The sequence below is a fragment of the Blastocystis hominis genome (genome assembly GCF_000151665.1).
Source record: "Blastocystis hominis, Singapore isolate B (sub-type 7) whole genome shotgun sequence assembly, scaffold_3".
Classification (NCBI taxonomy): domain Eukaryota; class Bigyra; order Opalinata; family Blastocystidae; genus Blastocystis; species Blastocystis hominis.
The window spans coordinates 885,066-906,875 of NW_013171838.1; the positions used below are offsets into that span (position 1 = coordinate 885,066).

The 21,810-nt window shown below is 44.6% G+C and overlaps 9 protein-coding genes; 4 read left to right on the forward strand and 5 right to left on the reverse strand.

The window, feature by feature from the left end:
- Window positions 1–2,056: 2,056 nt before the first annotated feature.
- GSBLH_T00003458001 (uncharacterized protein) lies at window positions 2,057–3,259 on the reverse strand (the record flags this gene model as incomplete). The annotated part of the gene is made up of 1 exon (XM_013042213.1): window positions 2,057–3,259. One exon carries the CDS (start codon window positions 3,257–3,259, stop codon window positions 2,057–2,059), a length of 1,203 nt encoding a protein of 400 aa, XP_012897667.1.
- A 3-nt stretch (window positions 3,260–3,262) lies between these two features.
- GSBLH_T00006657001 (uncharacterized protein) lies at window positions 3,263–5,006 on the reverse strand (the record flags this gene model as incomplete). Its single annotated transcript, XM_013042214.1, has 12 exons — window positions 3,263–3,343; window positions 3,374–3,645; window positions 3,677–3,746; window positions 3,778–3,852; window positions 3,882–4,064; window positions 4,097–4,175; window positions 4,208–4,260; window positions 4,291–4,605; window positions 4,637–4,701; window positions 4,731–4,821; window positions 4,851–4,920; window positions 4,951–5,006. 12 exons carry the CDS (start codon window positions 5,004–5,006, stop codon window positions 3,263–3,265), a joined length of 1,410 nt encoding a protein of 469 aa, XP_012897668.1.
- A 1,277-nt stretch (window positions 5,007–6,283) lies between these two features.
- GSBLH_T00003459001 (Malate Dehydrogenase (MDH)) lies at window positions 6,284–7,309 on the forward strand (the record flags this gene model as incomplete). XM_013042215.1 has 2 exons in its annotated part: window positions 6,284–6,328; window positions 6,358–7,309. 2 exons carry the CDS (start codon window positions 6,284–6,286, stop codon window positions 7,303–7,305), a joined length of 993 nt encoding a protein of 330 aa, XP_012897669.1. The 3' UTR covers window positions 7,306–7,309.
- Window positions 7,310–9,571: 2,262 nt separating this feature from the next.
- On the forward strand, window positions 9,572–11,194 carry GSBLH_T00003460001 (uncharacterized protein). XM_013042216.1 has 4 exons: window positions 9,572–9,626; window positions 9,661–10,286; window positions 10,318–10,631; window positions 10,662–11,194. The coding sequence occupies exons 1-4, from the start codon at window positions 9,603–9,605 to the stop codon at window positions 11,153–11,155; spliced, it is 1,458 nt and encodes a 485-aa protein (XP_012897670.1). The 5' UTR covers window positions 9,572–9,602; the 3' UTR covers window positions 11,156–11,194.
- A 68-nt stretch (window positions 11,195–11,262) lies between these two features.
- Window positions 11,263–12,568, forward strand: GSBLH_T00003461001 (uncharacterized protein). XM_013042217.1 has 2 exons: window positions 11,263–11,351; window positions 11,399–12,568. The coding sequence occupies exons 1-2, from the start codon at window positions 11,330–11,332 to the stop codon at window positions 12,538–12,540; spliced, it is 1,164 nt and encodes a 387-aa protein (XP_012897671.1). The 5' UTR covers window positions 11,263–11,329; the 3' UTR covers window positions 12,541–12,568.
- Window positions 12,569–15,705: 3,137 nt separating this feature from the next.
- Window positions 15,706–16,410, reverse strand: GSBLH_T00003462001 (uncharacterized protein; the record flags this gene model as incomplete). XM_013042218.1 has 3 exons in its annotated part: window positions 15,706–15,925; window positions 15,957–16,143; window positions 16,178–16,410. The coding sequence occupies 3 exons, from the start codon at window positions 16,408–16,410 to the stop codon at window positions 15,755–15,757; spliced, it is 591 nt and encodes a 196-aa protein (XP_012897672.1). The 3' UTR covers window positions 15,706–15,754.
- Window positions 16,411–16,714: 304 nt separating this feature from the next.
- GSBLH_T00006658001 (uncharacterized protein) lies at window positions 16,715–17,754 on the forward strand (the record flags this gene model as incomplete). The annotated part of the gene is made up of 6 exons (XM_013042219.1): window positions 16,715–16,806; window positions 16,886–17,038; window positions 17,073–17,194; window positions 17,262–17,546; window positions 17,577–17,674; window positions 17,746–17,754. 6 exons carry the CDS (start codon window positions 16,715–16,717, stop codon window positions 17,752–17,754), a joined length of 759 nt encoding a protein of 252 aa, XP_012897673.1.
- A 1,385-nt stretch (window positions 17,755–19,139) lies between these two features.
- On the reverse strand, window positions 19,140–19,587 carry GSBLH_T00006659001 (uncharacterized protein; the record flags this gene model as incomplete). The annotated part of the gene is made up of 4 exons (XM_013042220.1): window positions 19,140–19,160; window positions 19,234–19,354; window positions 19,384–19,545; window positions 19,580–19,587. The coding sequence occupies 4 exons, from the start codon at window positions 19,585–19,587 to the stop codon at window positions 19,140–19,142; spliced, it is 312 nt and encodes a 103-aa protein (XP_012897674.1).
- A 25-nt stretch (window positions 19,588–19,612) lies between these two features.
- GSBLH_T00003463001 (uncharacterized protein) lies at window positions 19,613–21,536 on the reverse strand (the record flags this gene model as incomplete). XM_013042221.1 has 6 exons in its annotated part: window positions 19,613–19,706; window positions 19,740–19,791; window positions 19,820–20,040; window positions 20,070–21,151; window positions 21,184–21,443; window positions 21,472–21,536. 6 exons carry the CDS (start codon window positions 21,534–21,536, stop codon window positions 19,626–19,628), a joined length of 1,761 nt encoding a protein of 586 aa, XP_012897675.1. The 3' UTR covers window positions 19,613–19,625.
- Between the last annotated feature and the right edge of the window lie 274 nt (window positions 21,537–21,810).

The following is a 21,810-nucleotide window of genomic DNA, read 5'->3' on the forward strand; positions in this document are numbered from 1 at the left end:
CCTCCCCAATAATTCAAGTCTGGATGCTTTACGCTGTAGCTATTCTGAAGACAGATATACCGAAGTATTTTCTGGATGTCGGGTGAATAGAACGAAACCATCTGAAGTGTCGTATCCAGATAACATACATTCCAGTCACTAGATCACCGATGAACGAGTTGATCATGTCACATATGTATCGCCGGACAATTTCACGTCTTTCTTTAGTCATCCAGGAATCCATTTCTATTTATGAATACATTATTTCACTTTAATTTATGTTGGACTGATTGTGATGTCACTTCCACTATCATCTTCGGATTCATTCTTTTCGTTGTAAACACATAGACAGCTACAGTGATCTTTGCATTTCGAGTCAACCACCAGTTTGTGATTCTTCCTCTTACTCATCCATTTCCATATCCCTTTCAACCATTGAATAAAGCGGTTCATTTATGAATGAGATCAAGGAACTACGCAAGCCAGCAAAACGAAGAGGTGCAACTCGAGTGATCATCATTGGGTTCAAACGGAACATATACTTCATCGATCTCATCGATTTCTATTCCAAACAACACAAATCCATACAGGAAGTATTAGGAAGACAAAAGAGTACTGGATTCTACAAGAATCGTGGATACAAGTATGTCCTTGTATGTATTGATGGATATTCGAAATACCTGATGACTCGGAAACTGAAAAGCAAAAGTGTTACAGAAGGCACTCATGCGATGAAGGACATCATTCAGACATATGGTGAATCACCAAAGCATATTTGCTCGGATCGAGGTACCGAGTTCACCAATACGATCTTTCGTACCAACATCTTGGACAAGTATGACATCACCATGTATCACATGGATTCAGCGAATAAGGCAGTACTAGCTGAACGAACAATTCGAGATATCAAGGAAGACATCATGGTTCCATTCAATCAATCAATCAATCAATGGAAAGGTGTATGGTTCGACTTGATCGATGGTGCAGTTCGTAGACACATTACACTCATTATTTCAAATTCAGTCATTTTTATTATTATTCATTCATAGCTATTATTATTATTGATTGCCATATTAGAAATTCGTAATTCTTTGCTTACATTGATTTAGTATCTTTCATATGCTTAGAATTCAGTTATTATTTTTGATAGCCTAAACTCAATGCATGAATAGTGAAAAGGACAGAAAGTTGCAACAGCAACAACAATAGTCATCGCTAGCAGTGGACCCATCGTTTTACCAAATGATACTGTCAACAATACTATATGCAATACACAATCATCAAATCAATCTATTGATGTGTAGTCACAGCACTCAATCCTATCATGCAAAGCGATGACCAAAATACTACTTTTTATTTTTGCGTCATTCTGAGTCAATTCAAATTGATTTTTCTTTTTAGTTATTTGGGATTGGCATATATTCTACGTATATACTTGTTGCTTTCCAACCATATTTAACCCTTTTTTGTCTTTCCAAAGAGCAATCTAGTTGTTAGAGTAACCAGAATCGTTCGATCTGTTGCTTTCATTCAACTATCAACAAAAGTAGTAGTCATGTTTCCACAATATGACTATTAAATAGATTTGCTTCTCTTGTATTACAAGCATGCTTTTCTTTACAACACGGGTTTCTGGAATTCTTCTTAACTGAGAGAATAAACTATTTGACAAACTTGGAAAACCTGTATATTCGTTATGGAGTATTAACTTTGTGATATCATTCATTATTAATGCATAGAAACGATTTATGTTTTCGGATGTTCCCACAAATGCAGATGCTTTTGCTTATTCTACCGTAATTGACATGGAGCGCAAATGCGAAGATTCGCTTGAAGGATTCCCTACTCTAAAGAAATGGAGAGCTGATTTTGAGAGTTTGGATGAAGTGAAGGCCTATTTGGCTTTATGATAGAAATGATTGATTTCTATGTTCTATAATATTACAAATGTGTTATAGTATTGTGTTGTTTATTGAAACCATTCTATTTATAGACAATATCATTTTGAATCTACAAATGAACAGCAATGGTTAGTTCCTCAAACAATCAGACAGACAATTCTTTATTCTCATTCCCCCTATTTTTTGTTTTCCTCATTTCTTTCACCCTCTTCATTCTGGTTTCCTTCCTCTCCGTCCTCTTCTTCACCCTCTTTAAACTGCTTCAACGATTCATTTAGCAAACTCATAAAAGCATAATCCTGCTTGTCCACAGGATATTCAATATCCTCCTCAAGCTGATGCCATCGGTTTCTCTCCACAGGATTCGTCTTATATTCTCGAATCAGCACGCTTTGACTCTTCGCTTCATCTGCATGCTCCGGTTCACCCGCCAGATCTCCAACGCCTTCATATTCCTCTTCCAACAGATCATGCAGCTTCTGCACATTCTCCAGCGTCACTTTCAGCTTTCCTTCCTTCGTCAGCACTTGGTCCTGGGCAATTCTCAGGTTTCCGTTCTTGTCTCGCATCGACTCCCAGTCCACCGAAGCGCCTCCCGTCGGGATTTCTTTCATCCACTCCTTCATTACAGGGACTTCGAACCAATTCAAATCCATGTAATCCTCTCGCAGCGAGTTCGGAATGCCCGCGTAGAACTCTGCGGCGCTCAGACTTTCGATTCCTCGCTTTGCTGGCTCTCCCACAGTGAACTGCGTAGCAGCCGGATCGGTGAACAAGCGATGGTTGTAGCCAAATCGGTCGAATCCATCGTTCACGTCACTATGCGTGTGGACATCGCGACCGAAGTAATCGGTGTCAGGAAGCAACTCCAGGTCTTCGTTGCGTCCGTAATACTCCAGATTGCTGTCGTCTGAGAGGTGATACAAGTCGTAGATCTGCTGGTTCGAGGCTTCTGAATCCATGATCGTCTCCAAGATGCTCTGGCGCAGCGAACGCGCTTCGTTCACGAATTCGCGATTGGGATCGATCAGAGGAAGCTGGCGGAAATAGAAAATGATCTGATCCCACTGCTCGTGGGGCTCGAAATACTCCTCGATCGCAGTTAAGACAACGTAGGGATCCGCACAGTCCAGCTCCAGCGCATTCTGGAACAGTTCCTCGGAATAGTTGAACTGTTTCTGCCTCGCTGCCAGCACGGCCTTGTCTACCAATAGACGAGGCATCATATGAGTCGCTGTTTCATACGGTTCGTCATCGTCATCTTCATCATCGCTGCTGTCGTCGCCTGCTTCTTCCTCGTCCACTTCTTCATCAGCGTCTTCTGCCCATTCCAATCGACCATCCACCACTTCCACTTCGTCTTGGTATTCATCTATCATTGGTTACGATCCATCCACCCATCTACCGATTAGAACGTCGAGTAACGTGCTCGCCTCTTCGTAGTCTCCACACTCAATACTCATCTACAGAATACAAAAGCAAGGCGAGAATACGCGAATCACCGACCGAGCGAGATCATCCGTCGGCGTAATCTCGTATGCGCGCCGGAACATTTCTTTGGAGAGCTCAAACTCGTTCATCTCCTCCAAAAACTCCGCATATTGCATGAACAGCATCGCGTTCGTGGGAATTCGCTTCACGCCCTCTGCATAAATGTAGTTCAACACACGAGGATCTGCGTGGCCTTCGCACGCAGACAGCAAATACTGGTAGGTGAGCACAGAATCGGGCTTCTTCGCGATCTGCTCCTGAATCGCAGCGAGAGCTTTGTTTCATCACAATTCCACACTCCTCACCTTTGTCGTATTCCTTGTTGCGAAGCAAGGATTCCACGAGATGAGCCGAAATCACGCGCTCTTCCGGGAACTACTCTCTCACCCAGTCTCCAAAATAAAACTTTCGCAGCGGCTTCCTGCGCGAGTTGCTGGTACAAATCGAGCAGCTGGTGGTCTCGCAGGTATTGCAAGTAATACTACGCTCAATGCACTCGTCGATCGCTACGTTCCACGTCTGCGAATCGCTGTTCGGCTGGTCGACGGCTGCTTGAAGCAGCTCCAACGCGGACGATTGGCTGTCGGTGAGTTCGGTGAGTTCGGCGAGCATCTTCACCGCTTGGGGCTGCGCCGAAGCGTCCTGCAAGGCCTGCTTCATCGCTGCAGCCGAGTTTGGGATGTCGTTGAGGAACTACGCCTCATCGAATTCGAAGAGAAGGGCACATAGTAGTACTTCGCGAGCTCGAGCTGGAGAAATCCGGTACCGGGGAGCGAACTGCGCGCCTGAATCGCATGCTGCAGACTAGAAATAGAGAAGGAAGCGAAGATGAGTACATCAGGATGGCCTTCTCGATATATCCATCGTCCAATTCGCGACGTGCCCAGCTCTATCGCTCGTCCGACCCATCCAATCGTACCAGAATCACGTCCAGTTTGTTCGGAGCGAGTTTGACCGCTTGGGAGAATTGGTCACGCATCACTGCTCGCTGTTCTCGCGGGTCCAAAAACAGCAACTCGTCGAATTGCACCGGAGCTTCTTCTGTCTGCTCCCTCTCATTCTCATCGTCTTCGTCTTCGTTATCGTTGTTGTCATCATCGCGTTCGTCGAATAGACGTGTGGGACGTGCATTAAAAGATGACGAAGGGGATTGTGGCTTCTTGCGCAGAGCGGATTTTCGATTGCGAATTCGCTGAAGAGCGCGCTGGTACTTCAGCATGGATTTGAAATCGCCCTAGAGCTCAAACCATCCAGGGAAAGCGCACTGCAGTCTTTTCCAACATGCAAAGATCGGCGAGAATCCCAGTGTGGAGAGGATTGGACTTGAACACTGCTCTCGATACAGAAAGCAAAACCTACGTTCTCGTAGGATCACACGCGCCTCGTCTATGCAGCCTGCTTCGAGCTCCAACATCGCACAGGCTCGCAAGTGGGGAATGTCGGCACTTTTCTAAATGACACTTTCATCCCACGCGTTACAGAGGTTCGAAGATACAAACGAGAAGAGCGCAAGCTGTCGTTGAATTCCTCCGTCATAATCTCCGCAACTCTAGAAACAAGGAAAAAGAAAGCTTCTTACTCATCATCATAATTGCCATCAGTTACAAGTTCTCTGCGTCGGAATGTTGCTTGCATAGAATACGGAGAACTACTCCGCACTCTAGAAGCAACTCCTTTCTCCAATCCCTTTGCTTCCTTTCCATTCCCATTGCTATTCAAACCATCGAAATAACGATTCGAAGTGCTTGAAAACAAGCGAGAGTTCATGGAGAAAGGGGATGACATGGGAAGAATTGGAGACACGTCTAGAACATTAGGAAATAATGAATTCGCCGTTTACTTATCGTTTGAGTGATGGCTCTGACAGATTGGATCAACAATCTCGATTTTTGTATCGTCCTAAGCATTGAACCTCAATGAAACACTAAATGACAACGAAATAAACGTAATGTAAGAGAAAAGCAGAAAGACACTACAGAATATGGAATGAGAAATATGCATGGAGAAATACTATAGATATTGTCTGAAGTGAAAACAAAGTGGTCAAAATCAATCGTTCTACTTATTATTATTGCTTGCTAATAGGGGTCAGAGGTAGAAGATGCAGGAAGTGAGTTGGAATTTGCTATTAGTGGTGTTTTGAGAATCTCGTGAGTAATTTAGGAAAAAAGTGTTGAATCGGGTATAGAACGATTGAAAAGAAGTGTTCTTTTATATGTCGTTTCTCAAGGTTGAGCCAGTTTGCTCATTTTTAGGGATCGATCATTATTTGAATGTAGGAATGAGTTTCAATCACTCTGGTAAAATATCAACACACTCTTTCTTGAAATAGCAACCACTTCACTTTCTGCTTTTCTTTGATGGAAAACGTCTCTCCTTACTCAATGCAATAAGGTAGGTTCACCACAAAGCGTAACTTCATCAATATCATTTCGTACCTTAGACTCGCGTATTCGTCATTTTCCTTACCTGTCATACAATCTATTGTATATAAAAATGAAACGTGAATTACCTTGTTCATGCAACGAACAACCTAGTTATTTATCGCTATCTTTTCAAATCACTACTGCAACTTTTTCCAATAGCAGCATAATGGTATCAGTAACCATAAACCATTGTGTAGTGTTTTGAAAGTGTACTTAGTCGTAAAAACAAGCAAGCAATAGGGATCCTATATCCTCCGGTCGTTCTTCTTGCGTACCAAACACAAATTGCTACAAATCTATTGGACTTGCTCTAGCTTCCAAATACAATATGTGCAGAGAGTGTACACTCTAAAAGCGCTCTTCCTTCGAATAAATTAAAGCTATTTCGCGAACTTCTTCAAATGGAAAAAGAAAGAGGGGATTGGTTGAGCCAATCATATTGCTGCCCATTGCTCTCAAATCCCCTTTCATTATATTGTTCTCTTTATGTTCGCTCGGACCTTTTCTCGTGCTGTTCGCAGTTTTTCTACCGTAGATGCATGTTCAAACCTTTATTGTAGGGTGCCAAAGTCGCAGTTCTTGGAGCTGCCGGAGGTATCGGACAGCCTCTTTCCTTGTTGATGAGCGTGTCCCCATACGTTCATGACCTTACCCTGTATGATCTTTTCAATACCCCTGGTGTTGCTACGGATCTTTCTCATATTAACAGTGTCTGCAATGTGGAAGGCTATACAGGACAAAGATCCTTGAAACAAGTCTTGACTGGTGCAGATGTTGTTCTCATTGCTGCTGGTCTTTCTCGTAAACCTGGAATGGTCCGAGATGATCTGCTGCTGGTGAACGCTGGTATCGCAATGGAACTTGCCAAGGCTTGTGCGACTTACTGTCCTCAGGCTTGTGCTCTTGTAATTACAAATCCTGTGAATTCAACGGTTCCTATATTCTCTGAAGTATATAAAAAGATGGGAGTTCATGATCCTCGCAAAATCTTGGGAGTTACCATCCTGGATACATTGCGAGCCTCCACTTTTATCGGCCGTGAGCTCCACACAAAGGAAAAGATCGAAGATATTCCTATCGTGGGAGGTCACGCCGGCAAGACGATTATTCCCCTTTTCAGTCAGCTTCCCAACAACCAGATGACGATGATTGATATTCCTGCGATTACTCATCGTATCCAGTTCGGAGGAGATGAAGTGGTCGTAGCGAAGGCCGGAATGGGTTCTGCCACTCTGTCCATGGCGTACGCTGGAGCCATCTTCGCTGAGTCTGTGTTGAAGGGACTGAAGGGAGAGGAAGGCATTGTTGAGCCTGCGTATGTGGAGCATGAGGTGTATGGATGCCCGTTCTTCGCTAGCCAAGTGGAACTTGGAAAGGACGGAGTGAAGAACTGTCTGCCGATTCCCAAGACGATTACAAATGAGGAGGAAACGAAGATTAAGGAAGCTATTCCGATTATTCAGAAACAGATCGCGAATGGTATCAAGTATGTTGATCAGAACTTCTAAGTGTGAATTGTTTGTTATCGAAAAGTAGTTGTTTTTCTTTATTTACTCTAAATGGTATGATGTGTATTGGTTTGGTGAGATGATTGATGCACTAGAATGTATTAGGAAGAATCGACTCACTTACTTGATTGCCTTGTATCCCAAACCTGATTACACCATTGCAATGAATCCATCTCTATCAAGGCGACTTGAACAAACAACATAACAGATCAACCTCTTAATTACACACAAAAAACCCTTAGGTCTTTAACACCAAATCGCCCTTGCAGCAATGAGAATGAAGAGCAGATCCCGTGTCAAAATGGCGCAGCGCAGGAACCATAAAGGCATCTTGTCCGAATGGGTTTCTATGTCCAAAACAGCCATTTCGCTTACATTTGGCTATGGCACATCATGCACGTCGCTGTCAGCAAGTCATGGTAGTTATTAATCCACTTCACCACTTCCAGCGCATCTTTCTTTCCCTGCTGAGCACAGTATTTTATAAACTATATCAAACAGCCACCTTACAACAAACACGCTTGCCTGCAAACGTCATTTGCTTGAATAGTTCAACAGAGGATATATGGGAGGAGGTGCCTACGATCGCACTCGAGAACTGGCTGGCAGTGCATTCCTGAATCGAAAAGAACTCAACATCCTTGATCTTGTACCAACTTCCCTTGGGCCGCACAGTTAGCTTGACAACGAATAAATCATGAAATTTGTAATAAATGATATTATATATCTTTCCAAACTCCTTCTCTTCGATGACTGGGAGAATCGCCACTTGAGAAAGAATTCTAATTTGTTTGAGAAAGGGAGTGATCGGATTCCTAAATAATAATACTATTAGAAAAAGTAACTACTTCGCATCAACGGTCTTTAGGGAACTTGCATTGCCCTCTCAACGTTAAAATCATTGAATTAATAAGTACTAATATAACTCAGATCATCGAGCACATCCAAAAAACTCGTGTCTATCCGTTTATAGAGTTCTGTCAAACGTTCTGGACGATAGTTGCCTCCATTATCTATGACACATGTGATTACATACGGAATGAACAACATCTCCTCTTTTAATCGTGCTATCTACAAACTCAACCACGTTGGCTAATTGCCACATCTTCGACGAGGTTTTGTGTTGTCCTCTTTCCCTTCTTTCCGGATATATCCAAACTATATGAGTTTTCCATCGACAAAAAGAAAAGTGGGCGATAAACGAAATAACTTCAACAAACACACAAAAATTCGTCAGCTTTATCTTCAAAATCACTAAAATGATGTGTTCGAGAGGCACGGTGCGGAGTGGCCGGAGCCGCCTGTTCTTTTCTATTGTTTAACAGCGCTATTACCATTGATACGAATGTGGAGCAGTAAATGACTTTTCTGGTGACCTTATCTCGTTAGTCGACTGAGCTAAATCACTCTCATCATACTTGAAAGGGCTGTAACGTTCAGGTCTTCTCATAGAGCTGGGATATCTCATATCTTGGCTAAATAAATAGTATAGAAATCGGAATTACGTACGATTCATCCATTGAGGGTTGACCCATTTGAAGCCTACCAAAGAAATCAAACAAAGACATCATATCCATCATTTGCTGCTCAAAGAATTCGTCAATACCCATACCATTACTCTGTGGCCATGATTCTTCCCATTCTTCAGGATATCCAGCCCCTGAGGGTTCCATCGATGGCATCGATTCCTCTTCGGGATAACCAAACCCTGAGGATTCCATCGCTTCCATCGGTTCCATCACTTCTTCTTCAGGATATAAGCCACCGTCGTTAGAGACGTTTTTGGAGAATATTTCAACCTAGAAACATGAATGTACGAAATGATGTACAGGTCGTTTCCTCGGGCAAACGCGAAAAATACGCTGTATCTCTTCACACTTCATTTTTCCATTGACTGACCTGCACTACCCTTGAGATGGGGAGTACGCAACATACTTCTTTCGAGAACTGCTGCGAATAGCCACAGGAGGGATGCTGTTTCTTATCCTCTTCAATGACTTTTTCAATATCGCTCATAAAAACAAAATTCAATACTGCACATAGAATTTCGTGTTTCCACAAATACCACCAAATTTGAAGAAATTCTCCAACCCGTTTTTGTGTCAGATAACCATTAAGGGTCGCTTTTTGGTGCACTCCCTTGTTGTTTGTTGGTTTAGTGAGTTTGATAACGCAGTTTTACCGAGTTATGTCCGCTGTAACGGTATGTGGCGCGAGAGGCAGCCGTTATCGTCTAGACATCTACAGAAACAACTTCGAATCAAACGGAGAACACCGCTCCTCAGACACGCGAAGAAATGTTGGCCGCTCTGAAGAAACAGGTATGCGCTTCTTTTCCGCCTCCTTGACGCAAAGATTGAATATTACTTCTCTAAAGAAAATCTATCGAAAGACTCTTATCTCCTTTCCCTCATGGATGATTCTGGCTATGTTCCTTTAAAGACAATTTCGCGTTTTCACAAGGTCCTTTCTCTTAGCAGCAATATTGACGATATTATGGAAGCCCTAAAGAGCTCTGAGAACGTCGTGGTGGACGAAGTTAGCAAACAAATCAAGCCTGCGATTACTTTTGAACGTAAAACAGTCATTCTGCGTGACGTCCCGGCCGAGGTTACCGAGGAAGAGGTCCGCGCCTTGTTCGACGGAATGGGCGTTGTCGAAAGTGCCACTAAAGAGTTTGAAGGCACGTGGTTCGTCGTGATGGAGTCGGAGGCGGCCGCCGTCGCGGCGCTGGAGCTGCTTCGCCAGCGTTCTCTCCACGACCAGCCCGTGAAAGCTCGTCTGAAGAACGAGTCGTACCTGAAGAACCTCGTGAAGATGCTGACGACCTCCGAGGACGGCATTCCCGCCGAATATCTCCCGGTGGACCAGTCGTACTTCATGAACTTCGGCGGCCAGCCCCTTCTGGACTTCCAGCAGAGCCAAATGTTCGGCCAGAACTTCGCCGTCCAGGCGCCGGCGACCGGCGTGCCCGCCGAGAAGTAGAAGAGACGGAGGGAGAGTGAAGCGTAGGCGCGGCCGGAAGGGCCGGAAGGAGTTCAAGCATCGCGAGCGTCGTCCGCGAGCCGTTTCGAAGCCGAAAGTGGTGCCTGCGCTGCAGAGCGCGGAGATTTTCCCGCCGCTGGTGCCGACGACCGCTCCGGTGGTGGGGTCGATCGACGTGAAGTACTCGTACAAGGAGATCTGCGACATCGTGAAGGGCGTGAAGGATCTGTCGTGCCCGCCGATCGCGTCGGCAGGCGTGGAGTCGGCGCTGGTGGAGACGGCCAACCAGGAGTTGGTGCAGAAGGGACGAACGTTCAGTATCGACCAGGCGCTGCAGCGAGGTGAGAGCGAGGGGCGCGCGTGAGGGGTAGGATGTCCGCGAACGATGTCGGTGGACAGCATCGACTACACGTCCATGCTGCAGGGAGAGATGGACGAGGCGGTCGCGGAGTCGGCTCGCAAGGCGCGGCGCGAGAAGAAGCGCGCGATGAAGATGGGCGAGCGAGGCGAGGCGCATGCTCGCAGCTACCGCAACATTCTCAAGAATTCCCCGCCCGTGGGTGAGGCGGTCGCTCCTTCGACGAAGCCTGCCGCTGTGCAGACAGTGAGTGGAGCCAATGCGGCTAATGCGGCTAATGCGGCTAATGTGGCTAATGCGACTAATGCTGCCAGCACTACCACTGGTGCCAATGCTGTGAGTCCTGTAAGTGGCACGAACGGAGCGGAGGGAAAGAAGGAAGGGAAGCAGCATACAAAGAAGTCGCAGAAAAAGGCGGCAGAAAAGAAGGCAGCGGAGAAGAAAGCAGCGGAGAAGGTGAAGAATGAGGAGGACGGATGGAAGACGATTACGGAGAAGAAGCATTAGAGACACTCATTGTTTATTCTTTTAATGTGTGGAAGAGTTTGATTGTTTGTTGGTCAAACCCAGATTCTGCCGAGAATCCGAGTATTCGATCCTATAGTAATTTTCCACGATGGAATCGGAGTGGTTTCATTATCAGACCATTCATTTTCCTCACTTTTTTCCTAATCAAACAGCATGTCTCACCGTAAATACGAATGTAGGTCTGTGTTGGAGTACTGTGGAGCGATTGTAACGCGTGTGTAGGTCCTCGTCATGGACACATGGGTTTCCTTCCTCGTAAGCGATGCACTCACAACCGCGGTCATGTGCGCAGCTTCCCCAAGGACAAGGCTGACCAGAAGCCTCATCTTACCGCTTTCATGGGATACAAGGCCGGTATGACTCACATCGTGCGTGTCTTGGACCGTCCCGGAAGCAAGGCCCACAAGCAGGAGATCGTGGAGGCTGTGACCATTCTGGAAACTCCTCCCATGGTCGTCGTGGGTATTGTGGGATATGTGGAGACTCCTCGCGGTCTGCGCACCCTGACCACCGTGTTCGCTGAGCACTTGGATGACTCTTGCAAGCGCCGCTTCTACAAGAACTGGTACAACAGCAAGAAGAAGGCCTTCACGAAGTACGCTGCCCGCATGGCTACGGACGAGGGCAAGGAGGCCATGGAGCAGAAGCTGAAGAAGATCGTGGACTACTGCCAGGTGGTGCGTGTGCTGGCCCACACCCAGATCCAGAAGCTGAAGATCGGTCAGAAGAAGGCCCATCTGATGGAGATTCAGGTGAACGGTGGCAACATGGAGGAGAAGGTGGCGTTCGCGAAGAGCCTTCTGGAGAAGGAGGTGAAGGTGAGCGACGTGTTCGAGCCGAGCGAGATGATCGACACGATCGGTGTGACGAAGGGTAAGGGCTTCGAGGGTGTGACCACCCGTTGGGGCACCACTCGTCTTCCTCGCAAGACGCATCGTGGTCTGCGTAAGGTGGCTTGTATCGGTGCCTGGCATCCTTCGCGTGTGCACTTCACCGTGCCTCGTGCGGGTCAGAACGGATACCATCACCGCACCGATGTGAACAAGAAGATCTACCGCATTGGAGCTGCGGGCGACGCCAAGTCCGCTTCCACGGAGGCCGATCTGACGGAGAAGAGCATCACTCCCATGGGAGGCTTCCCTCACTACGGAGAGGTCAACAACGACTGGATCATGGTGAAGGGAGGTGTGATGGGATCCAAGAAGAGAGTCATCACGCTCCGCAAGTCCCTCCGCACGCACACTCGCAGATCCGACCAGGAGAACATTGTCCTGTCCTTCATCGATACCTCCTCCAAGATGGGTCACGGAAGATTCCAGACCACCGCCGAGAAGGCCAAGTTCTATGGAACCCTCAAGAACTAAGAGAGTCGAACGATCGATTGGGAAATAATTGTTTGTTTGAAATGGAGAGAGTTGTTTAGTTTTGTGATGGAGAGGAGAGGGGGTGGTTCTAGCTTTGGTGTTTATCACTGATGAAGGAGAGAAGCACAGAACATCGTGCAACAATCGATTGTTGGGTAAATCGTAATGGATTCCAAGTGTCAAGTGCTAACGTAGTATAATCCAGTGTGATAATTAACAACGTATAAACACTTGAAACGGGCAGTAGAAGTGGCTAATATAGTACAAGTAGATCGTTTTCGTTGTACTATCGACTTCTCAAAAAACACTGTACCTGGACTATTTTGGTACATGCTCATTTTATTAAACTACACAACAAAATTCAAAATAGTTCAAAGACACAAATCTTTCATTCAACATCCACAAAACAATATTCATGCAAAATACTCCAAAATGCCTACCAATTATAATTTGGTCAGATCAGCGATTGCAGATTATCTTCAAGATACATTTATCATTCAAACTGTTCAAGGACGTTTAGATGAAGAAATGAAAGTTGATGGCTGGATTTCACTCATTCTGAGGAACAGAGAATGTATAGTATTGAAATTTTGTAACGGAATATTTATGAATGAGGTATATATGCTAAATGATGATAAAGTCTTGAAAGCGTTTCGTAACGACAGTTTCAGTGATAGTTATTGCTGTGTAAAGCGTTTAGAAGACGGTATTATAGACTTAGATCATGGTACAAGATTTGAAGGAAAAGTTTTGTATGGAATTCCATTTGGATATGGTGAAATGTATGATGATGATGGATTCTTGGTGTACAAGGGCATAATGATCAATTGGAAACGATTTGGCTATGGAACGAGTTATCATAATAATGGAGCGATTGAATATGAAGGATATTGGTGTGATGATAATCGATTTGGAATTGGAAAAGTGTATGATCGTAAAGAAAGGCTTATTATTGAATGCGAATGGTATAATGGAATTGAATGCGATATTGATGAATATGTAGGAAATGGCTCAGAACCAATGAATATCGGAATGAAACATTTGAAACTGTTTGACAATTGTGTATTGGATGATTGGGATGTTTCATTGTTGTATAATTTGGAATCAATCGAAATCGGGAATGAATGTTTTGGATCAGTGCAAACATTCAAAATCGATGGATTGAATCGATTGAAAACAATCAAAATCGGAAACTATTCATTTACGCAGAAAAAGAAATATTATGGAAACGATGAATCGAAATCATTCCACATATTGAATTGTGAATCATTGGAATCCATTCAAATTGGTCGATATAGTTTCAGTGATTTTGCTGGCGACTTTGAATTGAAGAATCTACCACAATTACAATCCATTCAAATTGGTACAATTGGAAGTGATTCATACAATTTCTACCATAGTTCATTTGTGATTCGAGGTATTGATTTGATATTGAATATTTGAATGATGCATAGATCTTCCAAATCTACAATTCATTACATTAGGTGATTGTACATTCCAAAAACCCTTCTCAACAATAATTGAAAGTATTGAATGAATTGGAATGAAATGATTGATGTAGATCTTCCATCATTACAATCCATTCGACTAGGTCAATGGACACTTATTGGGGAAAATGATAACGAATCGTGTTCATTAATAATGCGAAGTAATTTTGAAATTATTCGAAATGATTTGGTTTATAGATCTTCCAAATCTGACATCTATTATCAATTGTGATAGATGGTCTTTCTTGTTTTCGCGTTTAGTGATTTTGGAAAGTTATTTTTGTAATGAAAATAATAGTACTTAGATATTCCAAATCTTAATAATGTCAATATACTCATATATTTTGGTTTTCTTGTTACACCTATCGTTTGTAGTAGGATGTCAAGTAAATGCTACCTATGCAGATATTACTCCAGTATTTTTTCCTTATAAAGTCTTTAATTATTCTTATATTCAATCAATTAATATAAGTGCTACTTCCATTACTATTCCAAATTGGACCTGTAATGAAGAAAATTACAAAGTATTTGATTTCTCACGTTTTTCTTGTGTTGAATCAATTGAGATTGGAAATAACTGTTTTGGATCAGTGCAAACATTCAAAATCGATGGATTGAATCGATTGAAAACTTTAAAAATCGGAAACAATTCGTTCACTCAGAAAAAGAACTGGTATGGAAGTGATAAATCGAAATCAGTCCACATATTGAATTGTGAATTGTTGAAGACAATCAAGATTGGTCGATATAGTTTCAGTGATTTTGCTGGAGACTTTGATTTGAAGAATCTACCACAATTACAATTTGTTCACATTGGTACAATCGGAAGTAGATCATTTAATTTCTACCATAGTTCATTTGTGATTCGAGGTATTGATATGATATTGAATATTTGAATGATTAGATCTTCCAAATCTACAGAAAATTGTTTTAGGGAGTAATGCATTCCGTGAATACTTTTCAACAATAGCAGCAAGTATTGATTACAATTGAAATGATTTGTATAGATTATCCAAATCTAGCATCCATTATACAGTATTAAATTTTAAACGATGTTGGTATACTCAGAATAATGGCCTATTGATAATAAAGGTAGTTTCTTTTAGATGATTGCGTCACAAGACTTGATTGATCAAGCGTCATTGATTGATTTTTCCTTTTTTGATAATTGTACATATAGTCGTTAGAAGTCTATTTTATTTTACTATATATATCAATATATAACAAAAGAAAAGTATTTTTTACTCTTCTAGGTTTTCACTTGTACTATATGATTGTTGGATAATAGTAAAAGAAAATACCTACATTTTCTTTTCTATATTTTTCGTATGAAAGATTAAGAAATTTCGATTTATGTTGACATCAAGCCTTAGCTCGAATTGGCCACTGTATATTTTGATACTTTTATGTAGCGAAGTGATGGAACATCAGCGGTCTTCTATTATCTATGATTTTGGTAATCCTTTTTTTGAAGGTGTAAAATTTGTATGTTGGAATAATATTATTGACCAAAAGAGAACGATAGAGACAATAATTATACCGAATTTAATGGGCTTTTCTGGTTATTTCAGTACAAGAGGATAAAAAGTGAATATCAATATAATAAAGAGAGGAGTATTATAATTCAACCCGATTTTGTAATAACTAGAGAAAAAAAGAATTGTTCCAACAAACAACATTCCATTCTTATTGAATCGATTTCACTCAAATGGTTATTCAACCATTCATTACACAGCCAAATAGGCCTTCACTTCTTCCACATTCTCAAAATCAGTCTTCCACTTCTTGAGAGCAGGGAAATCATCAAGAATCGTTTCCTTTCCCTTTTCAACATTGATAAGTACAGAATAAGCGAAGGCATCAGCAACCGTAGGAGCATCCGAAACCATGAAGCGCTTCTATATATTAACAACGTCACAAGCTATATACTCCATAGCGAAGGTACAGATTCTCGAGCTTCTTCAACTCTTCCTTGCATTTGCCTTCCATGAACTCGGGTAAATGCTCCTTCTCATGGAAGGCATAGCGGTAGTAGAGGTTGAGCATATCGCCCCATCCATCCAGCATGATATCAAGATGAACATTGGTAACCTCATCCATATCCTTCGAAAGATACCTAAAAAAATCAAAACTCCGATCAATCTCAGTACTTGCGAGAAATATATCTCAGAATGGCCAAAGACTGGACGATATCCATGCCATCAATATGCAACATAGGTACCTGACCAAAGGGCAGAGTTCCATTCTTCAGTCCCTCTTCCTTCTCAAAAGCCCAATTCTCGACAGCCTTGAAGGTGTAGGGGACATGCGCCAAACCGAGCGCGATCTTGATACTTTCGGCACGAGCCTTAATAGGGAAGTAATACAAAACAGTTTCAGCCATAATTAAAAAATAATAAAATGTTGAAGATTGTCAAAGCTGTTCAGCCAATCATTTGCATCAGTTGACTAATCTTTCTTAGTTTCTAGAAGCGTCCTTGTATTCTTGATGGATTTGCGTAGCGTACGCGCGCTATAACTAAATTGATAGAAGAATGAGGATTGTTACCTGGAATGTGAATGGTCTACGTTCTTTGATTCGTTCTAAGGGAAATATTGAAAGGGTTTTTTCGATTTTGGATGCTGATATCGTTTGCTTCCAAGTTGGTTTGCCTCTATTATTGTGATGTTAGGAAAGCCGTTTAGGGATGAGCGACATCAGTGCAGACTGTATTCCAGAAGGCTATGATGCATTTTCTTCCCATTGTGCACACAATGGCGGATATTCGGGAGTTATAACGTATGTCCGTAAGGAAATGCTGCCATCTCGCGTTTATTACTCATTTGAAAAGTTGCTTTGCATCTTCCCTGTGATTTAGTTTTCTTGGTTCGTTCTCTCAACATCCCAAGTCTACTATTTATCAGCGATACGACAGTGATTTTGTAAAGTCAGCTGACATGGAAGGACGAGTTTGCTTTACCTTTTTTGATAATTGTGCGATCTTGAACGTTTACTTTCCTTGTGGCTCTGAGTATTACTGTTCTAAGCTTATGATTATCTGCTAGAGAAGATTCAGCTCGTTGTTCTTTTCGCGAGCGTTTTTATGAGCTTATAATGGATCTTGTAAAGATCATCAAAGTCGATTACCCAAACTGCATTTTACTTGGCGATTTCAACACAGCTATTGGTATTATGGATTCTGCCTATGCAGAAAATGACCTTGACATCACCGGTTATTTATCCGTTTTTCGCAGCATGTCGGATTGGCTGGAGACTCTGTTATCATCCGAAGAGTTCTTCCTTTTATTTGGCCTTCATGATTAGAGACGGAGGATGTGGGATGATCGATTGCTTCCGTGCGCTGTATCCCTCAGAACGAAATGCGTACAGCTGCTTCAATACGAAGCTGAAAGGCCGCATAAACAACTTCGGAACGCGGATCGATTACATCGTGTGCACGCGTCCGCTGCGAAACTGTTTGGTGGAGTGTGCGATTCGATCGGATGTGACGGGGAGCGATCATCTGCCTGTCGTGGCAGGTCTGGTTGGGTGGGAAAAGTGACGAGTAGAGTTCGATTTTTCGGTGAAGAGCGAAAGTTCGGTGGTGGGATTGCGGTCGAAGGTGGGCGAGCAGCCGAAGATTCTGTCGTTCTTTCGAGTGAATCGGGTTGGAAAGAGGGGAGCCGAGGCGAAAAACTCGCAGGAAGGGAAGGAAAGAAGGGAGTGTGCGGAGTGTAGCGAATGTAAACAAGGGGCAGAATTGAAAGAAGCAAACTTCTCTGGGAATGAATCATTGGATTCTAAATCTTCAATTGGAGCATTGGATTCAAAGTCATCAAAGAATTCTTTGGATTCAAGGTCGTCAAAAGAATCCGAGGATTCAAAGTCATCAAAAGAATCCGAGGATTCTAAACTTTCGCACACACACTCTCCTTCAATTCATCCTCTTGATTCAAAGGAGCAGCATAGCAACACTCAAACCAAGGAAGAGGCTTCCACGGAGTGGTCGTGCGATCGCTGCACCTTCCGAAATCAATCAAATGAGAAGCTTTGCAAGATTTGCGGGTTTTCGCGAGCTCGCTATTCTCAAAATGAATCGATGATCGACGCGCTGTTTAAGGGAAAGAAACCACGGACGATCCCTCGCTGCACAGTCCACGGACTGCCCTGTGTACGCCATCAGGTGCAGAAGGAGGGGAAGAATAAAGGGCGTTTTTTCTATGTTTGTTCGCTGCCCATTGGGTTTCGAAATGATCCCAAAGCAAAGTGTAACTATTTTCAGTGGGAGGATTCGTACATTGTTTGTTCATGACAAGTGATTCACTGTATGATGAATGTGTTACTTTGTTGAATTACTGACTTGTAGCGATTGTGGACATTTTGTGCGAATTCTTTGAAGTAGTTATTCACAACTTCTTTTACTATTCATCCTATTATGACCATGGTTAGCAGTTTCCTGACTTCTTCAATTCTAGTGTTTTTCGAAAGGAGAACCAAATATGATTGTGTCGTTTATATGTGTCGCGTTCCAGACGTTGTTCTCTACGTACGCAATCTTGTTCAGAGTATTCGTCCCTGGATTCAACGAGTTTGCATTGAATTGTATTTCTACTTGTAGAAACAACTCCACTCCATCAATCTAGAACTCTCTACCCTCGAGGGAACACAACTGGAATCCATGTACATTAAAGCAAGCGAGAATACTTTATCCTCCTCCGATTCCATCAACTTTTCGTATGTAGGACTACGTGTGGATTTGCCTCATCAACTAGTTAGAAGCTTCTCTCGGTTATACTCTTCGCTCATTCTCACAGATCCCTTTTCTCGAGAGACTTCCAAGTGAGCTTGAAATAGGTACATCAAGACTTATGCATAGTAAACGCTCAATTTTCGGTGCATATCGATGTAAAAGAAGAAGCTGAAACAAAACCAAAAGCGAATTGGCAGTTGGAGTGCGCTGTATTGATATTCTGGTAAACCCACTCCTTTGTAGTCGGATCAGCCGATTTCCACCACGTCGCGTCGATCCCGAAGCGCAGTATCCACTGTATTTGCCGGACCTTTCACTTTTCAATTTTCGTTTTCCCATTTTCCTGTTTGTGTAGCAAAACAAAAGTAAAGGAGATTATTTGTTACAATAGAAACCAGTTCATCTACAACTTCGTCAGACATCCGTTCAGGACATTCTTCAATAACCTAATACTCACTAAAGAGCGCCGATCGTACAGTGTGTATATCGACAGCTTGAACAGGAACGATATTTATCATTTGCATCTTTTCGTTCGGAGTCAGGTGAACTCCGTGTCTTGTTTCAAAACTTTCCAGTTCGCGTAAAAAATTCTGTATCCTACAATTCAAACAAACAAGCATATCCACTTTTCGTCAGAGAGGTGGCATGCAGGCGTCATTTCGAGATATCGCATTACGGCTGATTTTGTCCATGGAAATTCTCCACTTCCAGAGAGCGTTTTATCTCCCTTCCAATCTTTCAGCGCTTGGTAGACTTCCACGTTGGTAATCAGCTTTATTTCCTTCGCGCTACACGGTCAGCAAGCCCAAGAAGATTACACACATCTCCATGAAAAATCTCTCTAACAAACACTCCAAAACATTTGTTTTCATCTCTTCTCCATATTCGTAAACATTCTCTTTCCAAAATAGTCGGCCGTTACTCCCAGTCCATCCTTCTCCTTCTCCATCTACACATCACGCTCGCTCCTCTCTTCTCCTACCGCTTCCAAGTACTCCTCTTCCGTCGGAGCCGGCTGCAGCACCAAGTAGGGCCTACGTGCCAGGTCGCTCCCACCCCTACTTGAACTTGTACGCGCATCGACTGCATCCCGGCGAATCGGAGGAAAGACATCCGGAATGATAACTATGACCGCACACGAAGCGCACGATCGGCAGCTCCAGCGGGAGATTGCAGTGGGCGCACTTGTTGGTCTGGTAGAGCCTGGCGTCGTTCATAATCGCGGAGATTTCCTGCTTTAAATGCTGATTGGTGGTCATGATGTCGCTGATTTTCTCGCGATCCTACATGCGAATCGAGGCCGAGTCGGTACGGTCTGCACAGCTCCGCGTCGGCGCCGCACGTGTCGAATAATGAACTGCTTGACCATCCCCAGCTGGATGTTGTCGTTCTGCGAAACGATCTGCAGCGCGGTGAGCAGCGGAACCACGTTCGTCTTCTCGATATAGTCCAAAATCTCGCGGATCAGCGCGAGGTTCAGCTCGCTCTGCTGCGCCAGCATCGTCAGCAGCTGGAGCCAGAGGTCATTGCTCTGCTCGCCGAAGGTCTTGCAGACCGCGATGCAGTTCCGCGGGTCGTTGTGCTGCAAGTAGTGCTGCAGCAGCAGCGAGTACATGCCCAGCTTCTTGTACAGATAGACCTGCCCCTCCGCGGAGTTGTACGTCTGCACGAGGATCAGCGCTTCCTCTTCGTCGTACGCTGCGCGCGGGTCGGTGAGGATGCTCATCACGCTGCTTCGCCGCTGCACCACCACTTCCGATGCGGTTTGGCTCTCGGGTTGGCTCGGCTCCGCCTCTTTGCGAAGCGCCAGCTCCAGCAGCGCGTTCCACGTCGAGGCGTCGCACGGCTGCGGGCGCTTCACGACGTCGGAGAGGAAAATGTCGAGGAGATCGCTGTGCGACGCGAAGAGATGGATGTAGCTCGACGGGTTGCCGAACTTGGGGTCCAGCGCCGAGCCGCTCAGCGACGCCAGCAGCGCGGGCGCAGCGGTCGCCAGCGTGGATTTGGTGGCGCGTTTGGAGTTGAAGGAGCGCTGGAGACTGCGGCGAAGCGACTGGAGCGGGGAGAGCGCCAGTTCCTGCTCGGGCTCCGGGGAGTAGAACCGCGAGACGGAGGTTTGTTGATAGTCGGTGCAGAGCTCAATGCAGAGCTGCGTGGTGGGCTGCGGGACCTCGTCGAGGAGAACGCGCCCGAATTCCTGGATCATGGCCTCGGCGTCGTGGAACACGAGCGAGTGGATGTAGTCCACCGCGGTCTGGAAGTCGCGCTCGTATTCGATGAGCAGGCGGAGATAGTCGTGGTGGTACGCGTATTTCCGACTCAGATGCAGCGCCTCCTTCTCCCATCCGCAGTCGGTCAGCACGCGAATCGCAGTCGCGACGTCAAATCGCTTTTCTAGACGTCACAGGAGACGAGACGATCGAAACCGCGACTGTCGGTGTAGATGAACTCCTTGAGCTTGTCGCGCTGATGCATCTTGCAGTAGCAGTTGATCAGGAGCGTGGTGTGCTGCGTGTTCGCCAAGCCCTGGTTGTGCAACGCCTCCAAGTACGTCGTCAAGCAGGGCAGACGCTGCGCGTCCAGAAACCTGCGGATCACGTAGGACGGCTCGAAAACGCCGATGGTTTTGATGTACTCCGCGATGGCCTCCTCGTAGTTCTCTTGCGAGTAGAGATAATCGCCGTATCTACATGGAACGCCTCCCTCGATCGCACAGTTTGTGGATCTCCACGATGCTGCTGTAGGAGAGATTGTTGCTATGCGCCAGCGACAGCGCCATCGGGAACAGCTTCTCTTTGTACAGCACCGCCAGCTTGCTCTGCAGGTCCAGCTTGTGGAGACAGAAGATCGAGTGGTTCTCCGTCTTGATGAACACATCGCCCCATTCGCTGAACACGCACTCCACCCAGTCCGGTTCTCCGTTTCTCCGCGTTACCCCGTTTCTCCTCCCCTACCTCTCCAGCCGGCCCTGGAACTCCACAAAATGGGCCTGCGGGTTGTAGATCGTCACGCGCTGCGCGCCGGAATCCGTCCGCGAGCCCACCAGCAGGCAG